Consider the following 13,341-nt stretch of genomic DNA (forward strand, 5'->3'; position numbering starts at 1 on the left):
GAAGAAGGGGAGAGACAGTTACAACAAGTGACACAGAGAAACAGGCAACCATTCTCTAATCCATCTTTGAAGGTAAAAGTTTCCTGTGGCCAGTGCCCAGCACTTTCCTAGAAAGCAGTGCTGATGTGACGGCTCTTGTCACCTTTGGCTTCCTCTCTCTGCTGGCCACATTGGTCGCAAAAGCCTTTCAGTTCCTCAGTTCCCATCAGATCAGCTAATCAACTCCCTCATTTACTTGGTTCTTTCTTTCCTTATTCCATTCCTCCTTTTTCCTTTCTCTTTTTCCCTCTCTTCCTTCCACAAATGTTCCAGAACTGTGTGAGGCCCTGAGGATACCTGGAGAGGCCATCTTGGTGAGTGGAGTCACGCTCAGGGAGCTCGGTCTAGCGAGGAAAGGGATGCACACCCAGACTGCTGCAGACGGACACAAACATTCTCAGAGGTAAAGGCATAGGGGCTGAAGGGGCCAATAGTGGGCTGGGAAAGGAGGCAGGAAGTTGTAAACAGGAAGACCCGGAAGTCTTCCCGGGAGAGATGACACAGATTTCGGTTGTGAAGCAGGAACAGATATAACCTAGCTGAAGAAAGATGGGGAGAGCTTTACTGGCAAATGAACCCCCCCCACACAGACACCCCCACACACACCTGGGAAGGTGAGGCAGAAGAACTGTTGGGCCAGCTGAGTTTGAGATCAACCAGAGCAACACAGACTCTCAACAAAACGAAACAAAACAAAACGCAAGGCAAGTGTGGGAGGAAAATGAACATGAGAACAGTGCTAGAACTAAGAGAAACCAGCACAAACTTGCTTGTGACTTACCAGTCCCATCTTGTGGCTTTGTCCCCTACTCATTTTTACCTCATATCAACTAAAATGAAGCAATCCTCAGGCACTTTAGGAAATTTGCATAGTTAATCATTTCATCTCTTAAGTAGAAAGGCACTGACAATTGGGGCTCGCCCTTAAGATTAAGCACGTTCTTAGATGAAAAGAGGATTGGACCTGAGAGAGGTCAAAATATACCACCCCAAGTGTACTTTGTTGGCATATTTCAAGTTGGTCACTCAGAGAAATCGCAGATCTTTGCAAACATAAGAATGGCTCTGAGAAGCTAACCTTTGGAAAAAGACATTTACATCTGTGTTAGAAAACATCAGAGGTAGGCAGTCTCTCCTTTTCACCAACCTTCCCTCCTTTCCTCCTAGCTGAGACCCCTCAGGAAAAAGAGGTTAGGGTCTGACCTTCCTGGCCGGCTCAGAAATTACCACAGGTGACTGTGGCGTGAGAACCTAGGTCCACGTGAACAAGGCAACCTTTTCTCACTGTGTGCACGGGAGCAGATCCACTGCTGCTGGCGTCCTGCTCTCTGTGCCTCAGCCTTCCCTTTCCCTTTCTTCCCTGTTGCTCCTCACCAATTCCCATGTGTATCTTTGTCCTCAGCCTTCTCCCTACAAACCCAAGCCCCTATCTTGGTGTTAAACGCGGACATTCTGCTCCCTACCCCTGCTTTGGGTAATAGACAGATTCTGTGCTTAGGCATCTAACAGTTTTTGTTTCATAGACTAAAATTCTTCAGAAGGAAGAATTTAAAATGCTCCCTAGATGTTCATAGGTAACCATGACAGATGTTGATGGGAAAGTACTTTTGCATTTTTCTCCCTGTGGAAACAGAGAAGTTGGAATCTTTTGCCCAGAAAGCTGAATGGATGGATGGGTGGGGTATCCTAGGGTGAAGAGACTAAAGAAATAGGCTGTTGTGGCTCTAGGCATTTGAAAGCCTTTCTGGACTACATCTTTGCAAGCTCAACATATTTCCAGAATATTCAGTGATGTCCTACCAACTCAGCCGTATAGTGAAAGCAAACTGAGGAGAGGATCCAGCCTTTCTCCCAGTGCAGTTTATTTCTGTTCACAGAACCTCTAAAAACAGGAGGCCATGGGTGACCTCTTTAGTCAAAAGTCAGCTCAACTTTAAAATTATGATTGCATGTGAAAGCTAAAATGGGAAAGAGAAAAAAAATCAGTTCTCAGGACAAAAATGCTAAAAACCCTTGAGCTACATTCCCCTTAGGGTCCTGCCCCTGCATACAGAGCTCCCATTGCGGGTGGATGGGTGGGAGATCAGCCAAGACCAGTTTCAACCAGTTGGGGTCAAGGGATCACGAGGTTTGCACTATAGATGACCAGTTTGCAGACGTTCACTGCAGTGACTGTGCTACATAATCTTCAGAAACAGAGGCTCACAGCCAGATCTATTGAGAGAATGCCTGGTGAAGATTTAGCCACGTCCAGTGAAGGACTTTGTAGTAAAGAAATCAAGGGATTGGGTATGTGCTTCTTCCCAAGGGGATCTGTAGCAAATCCTCACAAACTGGGTGGCTTAAGACAGCAGAAGCTTATTCTCACTGTTCTGAAGGCTAGAAGTCTGAACTCTAAGTTGATTCCTTCCAAACGCTCTGAGGAAGAATCCTCCAAGCTTGCTCCCGCTTTGAGAGGTTCCCAGCCAACCTTGCTGTTTCCTGCATGGCCTGCCACTGTAAGGCTTCAATTGTGCCTTTGCGGGGCATTTTCCTCTGTCTGTGGTTACGTTTCCTTCTGCGGAGGTGGATATGCTGTTGGGGTGGACACCCCTCTAATCTCCTAGGAGCTCCTTTTAACTTAATTCCATCCAAAAAGACCCTGTTTCCAAATAAGGTCACATTCACAGGTATTGGGAGTTCGGACTTCAACCTAACAATGCAACCCATAGGAATGTAAAATGAAAGCAAAAAAGAAAACCCATACAAAATGAAACAAACACAAGCCCGGATCCAGGCGGAGGAGATCTGGCCTTGTAGCTTCCTAGCTCCCTGTTGGGCTCCCCTTGCCTCTGGAAGGGTGGAGAAAAGCAGCACTTGCCCTGTCTGCTTCAGAAATGCCATCAGAATAAAGTAAAATCATGGAAGTATTTTCTATGGGGAAAGCGCTTCTACCAGTGCAAGGGATTATTATGAATTCATTCCAGATTGTGTTGACTTTTCCTTAACTTCATAACTACTTAATGAGTAGGTAATGGAATGAGAAATACAGCCTGTCTTACAGGGAAGAGAATTTAAATTATATGCTTCCTTTCATTTAAGGTTTGAGATAAAAGTACAATAGCAATCTGCAGATAAGGAGAGGAGTATTGCAAATTCTTGCATACTGGACTTTTTACTCACCCCGAGACACACTGGCATTCAAGTGAAGTTAAAGGGTGGAAAGAAATTTAGAAGCAAACCAAGAGGGCTGCTCTCCTCAGGGACATCGGCAGAAATCTCCGATGGCAGTAGCTCTCCTCTCTGTGTGGCCCCATGACAATATCCTAGCCATTGCTCTGAGTTTGTGACAACCTTTCTGGATGTGGGGACACTGGCCACTCAATTTCTAAAAGTAGCTAAAGAAGATGTTCTCCTGCCTGACCAAGGTAACACACTTTTCTCACACAAAATACAACTGTTGTGTTGCCAGGGAAAAGTTAAGATTAAAAATTTGTTTTCCAAAAGCTCCCTTTCCTTTCTAAAAAGGTTTCAAATGCTCAACAGGAATGAGACAGTATTTCTGTGCCACCAGATTATGTTAGTGAAACCTGGAGGTAAAAATGGTCACCCTAGAAATGGTGAAAAGCAGAGCCACGGGGACAGCTGTTAGTGAACTACAGTCACACCCAAGGCATCCTGTGACCTCCTTGCATACTACTGAAGGCCACAGAGGTGATCAATCCTGTTGGCCTTGGATTGTGGGGGTTGCTGACCCAGAAGAAATCCCAGAGGGGAAAAATAGCACTAGTAAAAATAAACAGAGGCTCCGAGAAAGTATTTCTCAATCTGCTGTGCAAACTGAATGCCCCCTTTCTTGTTGCTGGGCATATATGCTTCCTGGGGGGCCAAGCTATATTTGCAGAAGTAGGCCAACTCACACATGAGTTAATAAACAAAACTTTATTTTCCTTTAATACAAAAATTAAATAGCAAGGTTTTTTGGTACAGTGATAAATTAGAAATTTACAGTACAGACATCAATGCAGACATACTTTTGTACATCCTTAAAAGCAGGGTCTTTTCCCCTTGAAATTCAGCAACTCATTCAGGGTATGTTACAGGAACTTGCCTGGTACCTCTATGTTGGACATCACAAAGTCCCCCAGGATGGCCTCCACGCTCCTGGAGCTGTGTGGCGGCAGGAGGATCTCAGAAAAGGCCAGCGAGCAACTAGTCTGACTGCCACACAAAGCAGGCTGTCTTATTTCAGCAGACTGCACGTTGCACCGGTCTCGTAGTCCACCTTCCCTATGCAGAGCTCAAGAGGCCTTCTTCCTCTGTAGACGTTCTGAAGCCTCACATGATCCCTGTGAGGTAGCAGAAACTCAGAACCATCAATGTGCCCCACTGGGAGAGAGGGAGAAGACAGTGGCCCCCCAAGACCCCACAACAAAGTCAGGGCCTATTCACAGGACTGGGAATTTTTAACAACCTGAGAGGGAAGATGAACCCAAACTCTGGGGCAGAACTGCTCTCCACCTCCTTTTCAGAAGCCTTCTGGGAGACAGTGGTCACAGACTGAATGCTGCAGGAAACCAAAAGAGGTACAAGGGTGTTGAGGACATGGCTCATAAGGGATCCTAAAAAGGTCCTCTACAAACTGCCTGGGTGAACACCAGGAATTTGCTGATGTGAAGAGGTGAAATAGGGAAAATAAGAAACCAACGAGCCCCTATTGTGGCAGCTGGACTTACCAGGGAAGAGGCACGCCACGGATGCACGGTTCACCCCCCTCCCCCCGCCAAGCATGCCTCGGCCGCACATCTGCATGGCCACAGGCGGCAACGGAGGGCTCTATCCAGGCTACAGTGAAGCCAAATCCATTATTTAAGGCTCCAGTATCTATCTGATCTTTGGTAGGAGCACAATACTTTCCAAGATCAGTGACCTAGCCACAGAAGAAAAGTGATAACCCAGGTGCCTTGCCGGACACAATGCAAACCCACACACGGACTCTGAACTCAAACACAATAAAGGAACAAAGACGCTGCCAGAATCCAGCAACTTGACTTGACTGGCAAGAAGAGCAATTCCCGCCAATTCTCGGTACCACAGAATGAAATTCAGGATGTAGACTGATTTCAAGAGGGTCCTTCCAAGTCTGCCCTGCGGGTCCCTGCAGTAACGGCAGCCGTAGCTACCTGATCAGAAACAGATCCCTCCATCCTGGTGAGACCCCTTTCAACCATCCTGCCCAGTTGGGTTGGAGAGGCTTGAGTTTATCTTCGTGTCCTCAGGTACCAGCTTGGTTTTCAACACAAAAGGAAACCCCTCCGCTCCGTGACCAGGAAGCCAGGGAGTGCAGAGCTAGGGATACCCAACAGAATGATGACGCGCAACCTAACACAAAAGCTTTCCACATGCTGCTTCCAGGGAACACAAGTAAGGGAGCGACCCACGAAAGGTAAAAATCAACGAGTGTCTCAGAGAAGAAGAAGGGCATCACCCCTTCTCCAGTTTCAGGGTCCTGAGTGAGCTGCCAGCTCGGAAGTAGTCTCAACGATCAGGAAATGGGGCTCCACAAAGGAAGACGGATATGAATCAATCAGATAGCTTAACCAGATGGTTCTGGCCAATTCTACCCCATGTTCCTGTTTTTAGGTTTGACCTCTATGAAGCAGGAAAAAAATCTTCCAAAGAGGAGGTTGGACTGAGGCACCCTTGGTCCAGTTCAATGAAGTCTCTGGAGGCCAAGGGACTTTTCTAAAAGCTTCAAATAGACCTTATTCTAGATTTCAGAAAGGGGGAAAAAAAAACTTATTTTTTTCCTATTAGGACACTCTCTTCAAATACTGATACAAGTCACAAGGAACAACTGACATACAAGCTGCCTGCCCCAAAGCCACAGGAGCTATGGGGGGAATTTGTTTCCATATATCTTGTTATCAGTTTTCCCAGAAACTTGTATGTAGATTGTCATGAAGCACAGCTCGAGGTTTGCTGCAACCCCCGTAACTGACTTAGAAGGAATCCTGGAAAAGGATATAAGATATATTAAAGGTACAGAGACCCAGAAAGAGGGCTGTGGAAGAGACAGGGACCCGAATCTGAATTCTAGAAGCCCCTACTGCAAACGGGCAGCTCACAAGACCAGCAGCCAAGCGTAGCATAGGATCTCTCCCTTACACGCACTAGAACAGAGCTCACCTCCCGCAGCATCCCTAAGGCCCCAACCTAGGGCCTCACACACGGGGGGCACTCAATAACTGAACACATAACAGACTTTTTTGCTTTTTAAAAATAAGTATCAATTTGACAAAACCTAGAGTTGCTCGAAGGGCACTGGAAACTGATTCCTCCACCACAAAGTTCCTCTCTGGAAACCGTAAGCACTCTCCATCGTCTGGAATGTGAGAAGAAAGGCCCCTCACGCCGTGGCACTGCTACGGCTGCTGTCCACGCTGAGAACCCTCCACAGCCACTTCTAATCCAACGTCCCGTCCCTGGAAAGGGCAACCTGTCTGTGGAGCACACAGGCAACCCTCCAGAACTGTCAGGGCACAAGCCCCAGCGTGCAGAGTGTAAGTGTCCAGGTTCAACGCAGCGCTCTGCTCTAGTTATGGCTGTTAGTTAATCACAAATACTGAACGCCTGCTCCACGCCCAGACTTGGTAGGTGCTGCCCTGGTCATACAATCAGGAAGCATTACAGGGAAAACTGCCACACGAGCCCCTGTACTCCAAGAGCAAGGGCACTCGCTGGCTGCGGATCCTCCTTCCCTTCCCCGGGCCAAACTCTCCACACAACTCCCAAGACACCAGCACAGAGCGTGAGTAAGGGCAGGCTCTGGCCCTGGGTGCGCTCTCCAGGGCCCTGGACAGCTCTGAGAACCCTCCAGGAGCAGCACGGGGAGCTCACGTTTTGCATTCTGTGGGCAATGCAGCCTCAAATAGAGTAGAACTGGTCCTGGCGGTGGTCAACTCTCACTTTCCGTGGGCCGCTGACCCCGAGCCCACTGCGCAAAGCAGCAGCAGCCCCAGGCTCAGATGGCTTCTATCTCAAACCCCCCTGCTCTTCCTTGCAAATATGCAGCAGACCTTGTAGGGGTCTATTCAGTAACATGTCAAAACAGGAACACAAAAGGACGGAAAATGTCAAACCATGGGCCTAAAGCTCAAATCAAAATAAAAAAAGACATGCTTATTTTCCAGAATTTGATCACCTGTTTGGAATTCTGAGTCTCTGGTACTATTTCTTCACAAAAGCAAAAAAAAAGTTTTTCCTACCTAATTTTAAAAAGGCATGAATTAATAAATAGTAAGTCACTGCGAAGCAGTTGTTAAAGACAGCTATGAGCTACAAGGAGAGCAACCTGTGACGTGGACAGCAAATTGTCCTAGAGATCCGGTGGTTAGGACGCCTAAGGCAGATTAAGAAAAAGGCCGGCTACAATCTTAAAAGAACTGCAACGTTTGATAGCTTCTAGGGGGTTTTCCCTTGTGAGGAACATAAAGCATACATTTTAAAGCCTTTGGATATTTCCACATAAGGCAATTAAGACCTGTGCTGTTAGATTTTGTAGTTCATTTCATATGGCCTACACTTTATTCCCTGCTAACCAGTCCAGCTCCTGGCTGGCATTTCTGGAGATTCATTAAGCACCACATAAATACTGCAGGCCACACTGCCTCCAATGAAATCTCATAAGGAGCCTTTGTTAATTACTAAGGAACAATTAGGCGCCAAGTTGTTGGATTAGCTGTCCTTAGTTCCCTTTACAAAAATGAATAAGTCTCCAGTGTGGTAAGTAGACGAGACTCTGATAACATTCTTAAGCTAAGGGGTAAAAAGGCACTATCAGTCTAAGAATGCAAGATGACCATAGTTTTAAAGTCAGTTGAGTATATTATGTCATGGTCCAAGAATGTGCTTTTAATTGTAATTGACACACATAAATTACACAGCTAAGCTGTGTGAATGCAAAGTTGCCAAGAAATTTAACGTTTCAACTCTTCCAGACTGGCGTCTGCATAGATGCAATCACACGAAGTAAAATATATTAAGTCCCCATTGCTCAACGCAATAGGTCTCTGGGGTTGGGAAGGTAAGTCAACTCTGTAAATCTCATTTTCCTGTGAATTAACTGATTGTCAGAAAGGGAATCGCCCTTCCTTTCCCCCCTCATTAGGCATGCTGCATTGCAAAAATTCCTATAAAAATACCTTTTTTTGAGTCATTAGTGTAAAATGAAAACAGCAGCAGCCTAGAACAGAGATGTTGAAATTCAAGAGAGATGGAGAGAGAAAAAAAAAAATCCACTGGATACCTTATATTTGTCAGAACAGTACTTTGTTTGTTCAAACAATTCTGTTTCATGACAAAGGCACTGAAATATTTTGACATCACCTCTTGGGAGTGCAATCCACAAAGTTCTTAACAGAAGACAGCGCACCACAAAAGATGTTTATGTTAGATCAGCCAAACTATAAAACTCTTGTAACACTTCTCTGAACCCAACATTTCCAGTGTTTATAGATCACTTTGCTATCTGAAAGACCTAGTTAGCATTTAAAATTTTAAAGGGTTAAAAAAATTAATCTTCCCTTCTGCAAGTTATCAGCTCCCAGCTCAAATCCCACCCTGTAAGGAAAAACAGCATCACCCTGGACTTGCTGGAATGTAAGCAGGACCTCCAGGCTCTAAGCTGTAACCTGCTAAAGTGATCAACAATTTGGTTTTTCACAGCTTTGAAAGCCTCTAACTGGCTTTTCCATTTTTGGATCATTCCGAAGTCCGCAGCAAAATCATCAGTTTTTCTGATGCTGGGGTGGGAGTGATGGGTAGTGGACTGATGGGGATGCTTGTGTTGCTAGTTTGTTCCAACTGAGATTCACTCCATCAAACTTGTAGTAGCACTTCCACAGAAATGCGGGCACCGCCTCCTTCAAGGTGAGGGAGGCGGAGCCTGACCAGACTTACACCACAGTTTCATTGCCCGTCCCAGGCTTCACCCAACCATTCCCTCTCTTTTTTCTCTTTACCTTCCCAGAATTCACCAATCTGTTGGAACATTTCTGCCACGTGTGAAGAGTTTTGGCAGACCAAATCCACATTCCTGAAGTGATACCCACCAGCAAAGACATAAAAATTTTTAACATTTCAACGGCCATATTTGAGTCATCCGCAGAATACCGAAAGAGGGCCCAGTTGGAGATTTCATAGAAGTAACAGGCAATCACACAGGTGGCAGGAACCGTGTACAGTACGGAGAAGACACCAATCTTGACCATCAGCCTTTCCAACTTGTCTGTTTTTGTCCCATCCTTTTGAAGATTTGACCGAATTTTGAATAAGGCCACCAAACCTGCAGCAATGAATAAAGTTCCAATCACCAAGTAAGTGAAGAGGGGAGCCACGACGAAGCCAGTGAGGGCATCGAGGTTCTGGCTGCCAACGTAGCACAGGCCTGTCAGTTCATCTGCATCCACCAGTCTCATAATCAAGATGACTATGGTTTTCACCGCAGGGATGGCCCAAGCGGCGATGTGGAAGTAGGAGCTGTGCATCTCAATGGCTTCGTGACCCCACTTGAGTCCTGCTGCCAAAAACCAAGTAAGCGTCAGAATAACCCACCAAATGGAGCTGGCCATTCCAAAGAAGTACATCAGCAAGAAAATTATTGCACATCCTGTGTTCTTAAGTCCTTCTTGGATGAGAACGGGTTCTGCAGCCTCTTCAAAATCGCAGGATATCCTTTCCCGGCCTACAGTCAGCCTGACAATATAAGCAATGCTATAAATATTATAGCACATACTGAGAAATATGATGGGGCGCTCAGGGTAAGAAAACCTGGAAGAGTCAATCAGGAAGGTGAGCACAGTGAAGGTGGTGGAGGTGAAGCACAGGCTGGCCCACACTGCCATCCACACGTCGGTGAACTCCTTGGCCGAGCGGCTGTACAAGCCAGCATCGTAGCCACACTTGAGAACACAGTTCAGGCTCCTTTTGACCCAGATGTACTGATCGGAATTGGTTCCCACAGAGTGACACTCCTCCCCAGGCTGGCTGGGGGTTTTGTGGGGTAGGGGCACCTCTTCGTCCCCTGGCCCCTCCATGCACATGTGGTTGTGATCGTTCTGGGGTGGAAATTTGCTGCAGTTCAGGCTCTCAGGCCAGGCAAAGCCAAATTCCTTCAGGACAGGCTCACAGCGTCTCTTGACTGAGAGGCACATGCCACCACATGGGCCAATGGGGATGTTGATCTTCTCTGTGCACATTGGCACATAAACCGAACAGAGGAAGAACTGGAAAAGTAATGAAATGAACAAAGAAAACAATGACTTGGAAGTGTAACCAAATGCCTGCCCAGAGCTGAGAGAGTGCTTCCAGGCAATGCACATATCTACTTCTAAATCAGCCTACTGGGTGTCTGCCTGTTTACTCTAACCTCCAACAAGAGTTCCAAATAACCTACCACTTCCACACACTTTACTTAGCATGGCTCTTGTAATCCTCCCTGGAGAAACATATTTACATATATGACTGAAGAATTCCATAATCTTTCTTCATATAACCATTAAAAAACAAAACTTTAAAAACTAACTTTCAAATTCCTTCCCAATTTATCTACTGTTTGTAGTACTGGGGATTGAACCTGGGATCTCTGCACTGAGCTACATCTCTAGCCCTTTTTAAGGATAAAATAAGTGAATCTGATGCTGGCAAAATAAAAGGGGAGTCCAACGAAGAGGGGGGAAAAGAAATTTGATGTACGGGTACCAATTCCCTACAATGAATGCAATCGCTATGTTTTGCAAACAGGTACTAATACAATTTAAAACATTTTTGTTCGAGATAGATCTTGTCAAGTTGCTAAATTACCCAGGGTAGGCTCAAAATTGTGGGTATATGTTACTACCCCAGTCGTAGGTACTATTTGAATGATCTGAAGAATCTAGTAAAATGGCTCATTTAACTAAGGGGGTGCCTTTGTATTCCATTTCCTTATCATCTTAAAAATGTAAGAACTGTAGGTTTTGTTCACATTCTTTTTTTAACAAAAATTTAAATTAGTGCCATATTAGGACAAAATATATACTGAGACACAGACCAAGAGTGGGCTGCAAATAGAGGTCTGTGGTCAACAGGGGTTTGTTTGGCCAGGGTTTCTTCAGTGAATAACAATGAAACACAATAGGAAAGCATAAATGTTAAGTCTCTGAAACTGCAATGCCAGCAAGGGAGGGTCCAGTTGCTGTCCTCAATTCTTCCAGCATTGATAAACAGTCTCCTTGGCTCCTTACAGATGTTGTCTGTGAAGTCTAGAGTTACAAGTAACTATTTTCCAGCATGTAAAGGGATCCAGTCCTGTCCTTCAAAACAGCTTGGCTGCATCCCCAGGATATGTGTAATTAAAAATATATATCCCTGCAAAAGCTGTTTCTCCAACAAAATTGCCACTGATGTCAGGATATGTGCCGTTTCCAAACAGAACTACAAGATCATTTCGTAGGCTTTCATAACCTATTTCTAAAGTTCTTAAACTTCCAAAGGGATATTTCACCAGCAGCAGGTCTAATCCCAATCATCTTTCCAAAATCACAATCCAACTTTTAAAATAACCTATGTAAAAACACGCAGCCAGTCATAAACAGTATGTCTGTTTCTTATCTCTCAGAACTCAGAGCCAGAACCACGAATTTCTGAAGCCTTCAGCCTAGACACTGACCTCTATTTTTCCCCCTATTGCTCTCTTTTCTACATTTCTAAAACTCTCTCAGCCTCACCAATCAAAACACAACGTTAAATTTTTAAATTTTCCTTTCAGTTCCCCCATGGGCTGTTCTTGCAAGATTATAAGCAGCCTGTATATGCAAATTTCTCTCTTCACTTGTTCTTGTAGAACAATCTCTGTATCATAGCACATTGCAAATCTTCAAAAACTTTAATGACTTTTAAAACGGGGGGGGGGACCCTTCTGATACACAAACTACCTTCCTGGAGCCTTTTCTCTCCCTCCAAGCACTAAACCCGCCTTCACCCCTGAGGATAAGAAAGAACTCAAGCCAACCCAGTAACTCCTTCTTGCAGTGACCTCTAAAACCGTGTGGGAATATGCGCGAAGGGGCCGTTCCGCAGAAACGGAGCAGTGGTATTCTACTTAATAACTCATCCCCCCCCCCACACACACACACACAAATACGAGGAGAAAGGAGGTCGGAGGGTCGGGAAGGGAGGAGAGTTTCTGTCTCCATATCTCTCCTCCCAAGTCCGAGCTGCAGCTGGCTGCTCCGCTGAGGACTCACCCACCTAGCAGCGGTGGCCAGAATCCTTGGCAAAGATAACCCCCAACTCCACTGGGGTTAGGGGCTTGGCCAGACACGGGTGGGCAGGGGAGAGAAACGGAAGGGCGGGGTGCAAGAGTGGGTTCTTTCGCAAGCCAGATGACTTACACAACGTTTTGGCTTCCAGTCTCTGAGAAGGGACTGCAAAGTGGAGTCAGGGATGGAAATCTCTTTTCTAGGGAGTGAGCTGTACGCCGCGGACTAGGAGGGGACGGGGCGCTGGACTTGTCCTGGGCTCCACGGAGGGAGTGTGGGGCGTCCCCGCCCAGAGGTCCCCCCAGGGGTCGGGGTCGCCCACCTGCAACTGGCTGGAGCAGCCGTACTGGATGAGGGGCGTGAAAGTTGTCAGCTGCAGCTCGGCGTCCGCCTGCAGCTCGTGCCCCACCAGGTTGGGCATCTTGGTCACGTTGTAGCCGAGGTTCTGGCACATGGCGATGCGGATGGGGTCGCAGCGCCGCTCCTCCTCGTCGCCAAAGCCCCGCGCCGGCCCCAGAAGCAGCAGGAACGGCAGCAGCAGCCCCAGGCGCAGCCCGACGCCTCCTGCGGGCGCCCGGGGAACGCTCGGCCCCGCGCCCCGCCGGGCCATGGCGAGGGTCCAGGGCAGCGGGCACGGCGGCGGCGGGGGCGCCTCCGGCAGACACCCCCAGTTTGCACGGGAGCGCCGGCTGCCCGCGCTGCTCCCAGCTCCGCGAAAGGGAGTGAGAGAGGCGCCGAGGGCGACGCGGGAGCCGGGGCCGCCTCTCCAGCAGCTGCGTGCGACCGTGTGGGAAGTCAGACGCCCCGGGCCGAGGCCAGGCGACGGGCTGCGAGGGTCATGGCTGCAGGCGGTGAGCCCACGAGCCGGCGCCGGCCGACGCCGCTGCGCGACCGGAGAAGCCCGCCAGCGTTCAGCGCCTCGCTGCTCTCTCGCCCGAGTCCTCGGCTGCGCTGGAAGCTCGCGGGGCGGGGCGGGGCTGGACGGACGGCGCGGCCCTCCAATGGGCGGGCGCCGGGGCGC

At 47.5% G+C, this 13,341-nt stretch overlaps 1 protein-coding gene across 2 annotated transcripts; it reads right to left on the reverse strand.

The window, feature by feature from the left end:
- Window positions 1-3,941: 3,941 nt before the first annotated feature.
- Fzd4 (frizzled class receptor 4) lies at window positions 3,942-13,252 on the reverse strand. 2 transcript variants are annotated; one of them, XM_023716631.1, is made up of 3 exons: window positions 12,643-13,252; window positions 12,453-12,545; window positions 3,942-10,304 (listed from the first exon to the last, which is right to left on the reverse strand). In XM_023716631.1, the coding sequence occupies exons 1-3, from the start codon at window positions 12,928-12,930 to the stop codon at window positions 8,976-8,978; spliced, it is 1,710 nt and encodes a 569-aa protein (XP_023572399.1). In that variant the 5' UTR covers window positions 12,931-13,252; the 3' UTR covers window positions 3,942-8,975. The 2 variants fall into 2 exon arrangements, with proteins under 2 accessions (XP_023572399.1, XP_004632630.1); XM_004632573.2 differs by lacking the exon at window positions 12,453-12,545 and having other exon boundaries at window positions 12,643-13,248.
- Window positions 13,253-13,341: the final 89 nt, after the last annotated feature.

This window comes from Octodon degus, unplaced genomic scaffold (assembly GCF_000260255.1).
Source record: "Octodon degus isolate 3935 unplaced genomic scaffold, OctDeg1.0 scaffold00049, whole genome shotgun sequence".
Taxonomy (NCBI): domain Eukaryota; kingdom Metazoa; phylum Chordata; class Mammalia; order Rodentia; family Octodontidae; genus Octodon; species Octodon degus.

Excerpts from the sequence above, each read along its gene's own strand:
- Fzd4 (XM_023716631.1), bottom strand. The coding sequence starts at position 12,930 with ATGGCCCGGCGGGGCGCGGGGCCGAGCGTTCCCCGGGCGCCCGCAGGA. Across the intron at positions 12,546-12,642 it reads GCTGCTCCAGCCAGTTGCAG|TCCGCGGCGTACAGCTCACT; the intron begins GTGGGCGACCCC and ends GTCCCCTCCTAG. Across the intron at positions 10,305-12,452 it reads ACTGGAAGCCAAAACGTTGT|TTCTTCCTCTGTTCGGTTTA; the intron begins GTAAGTCATCTG and ends TTACTTTTCCAG.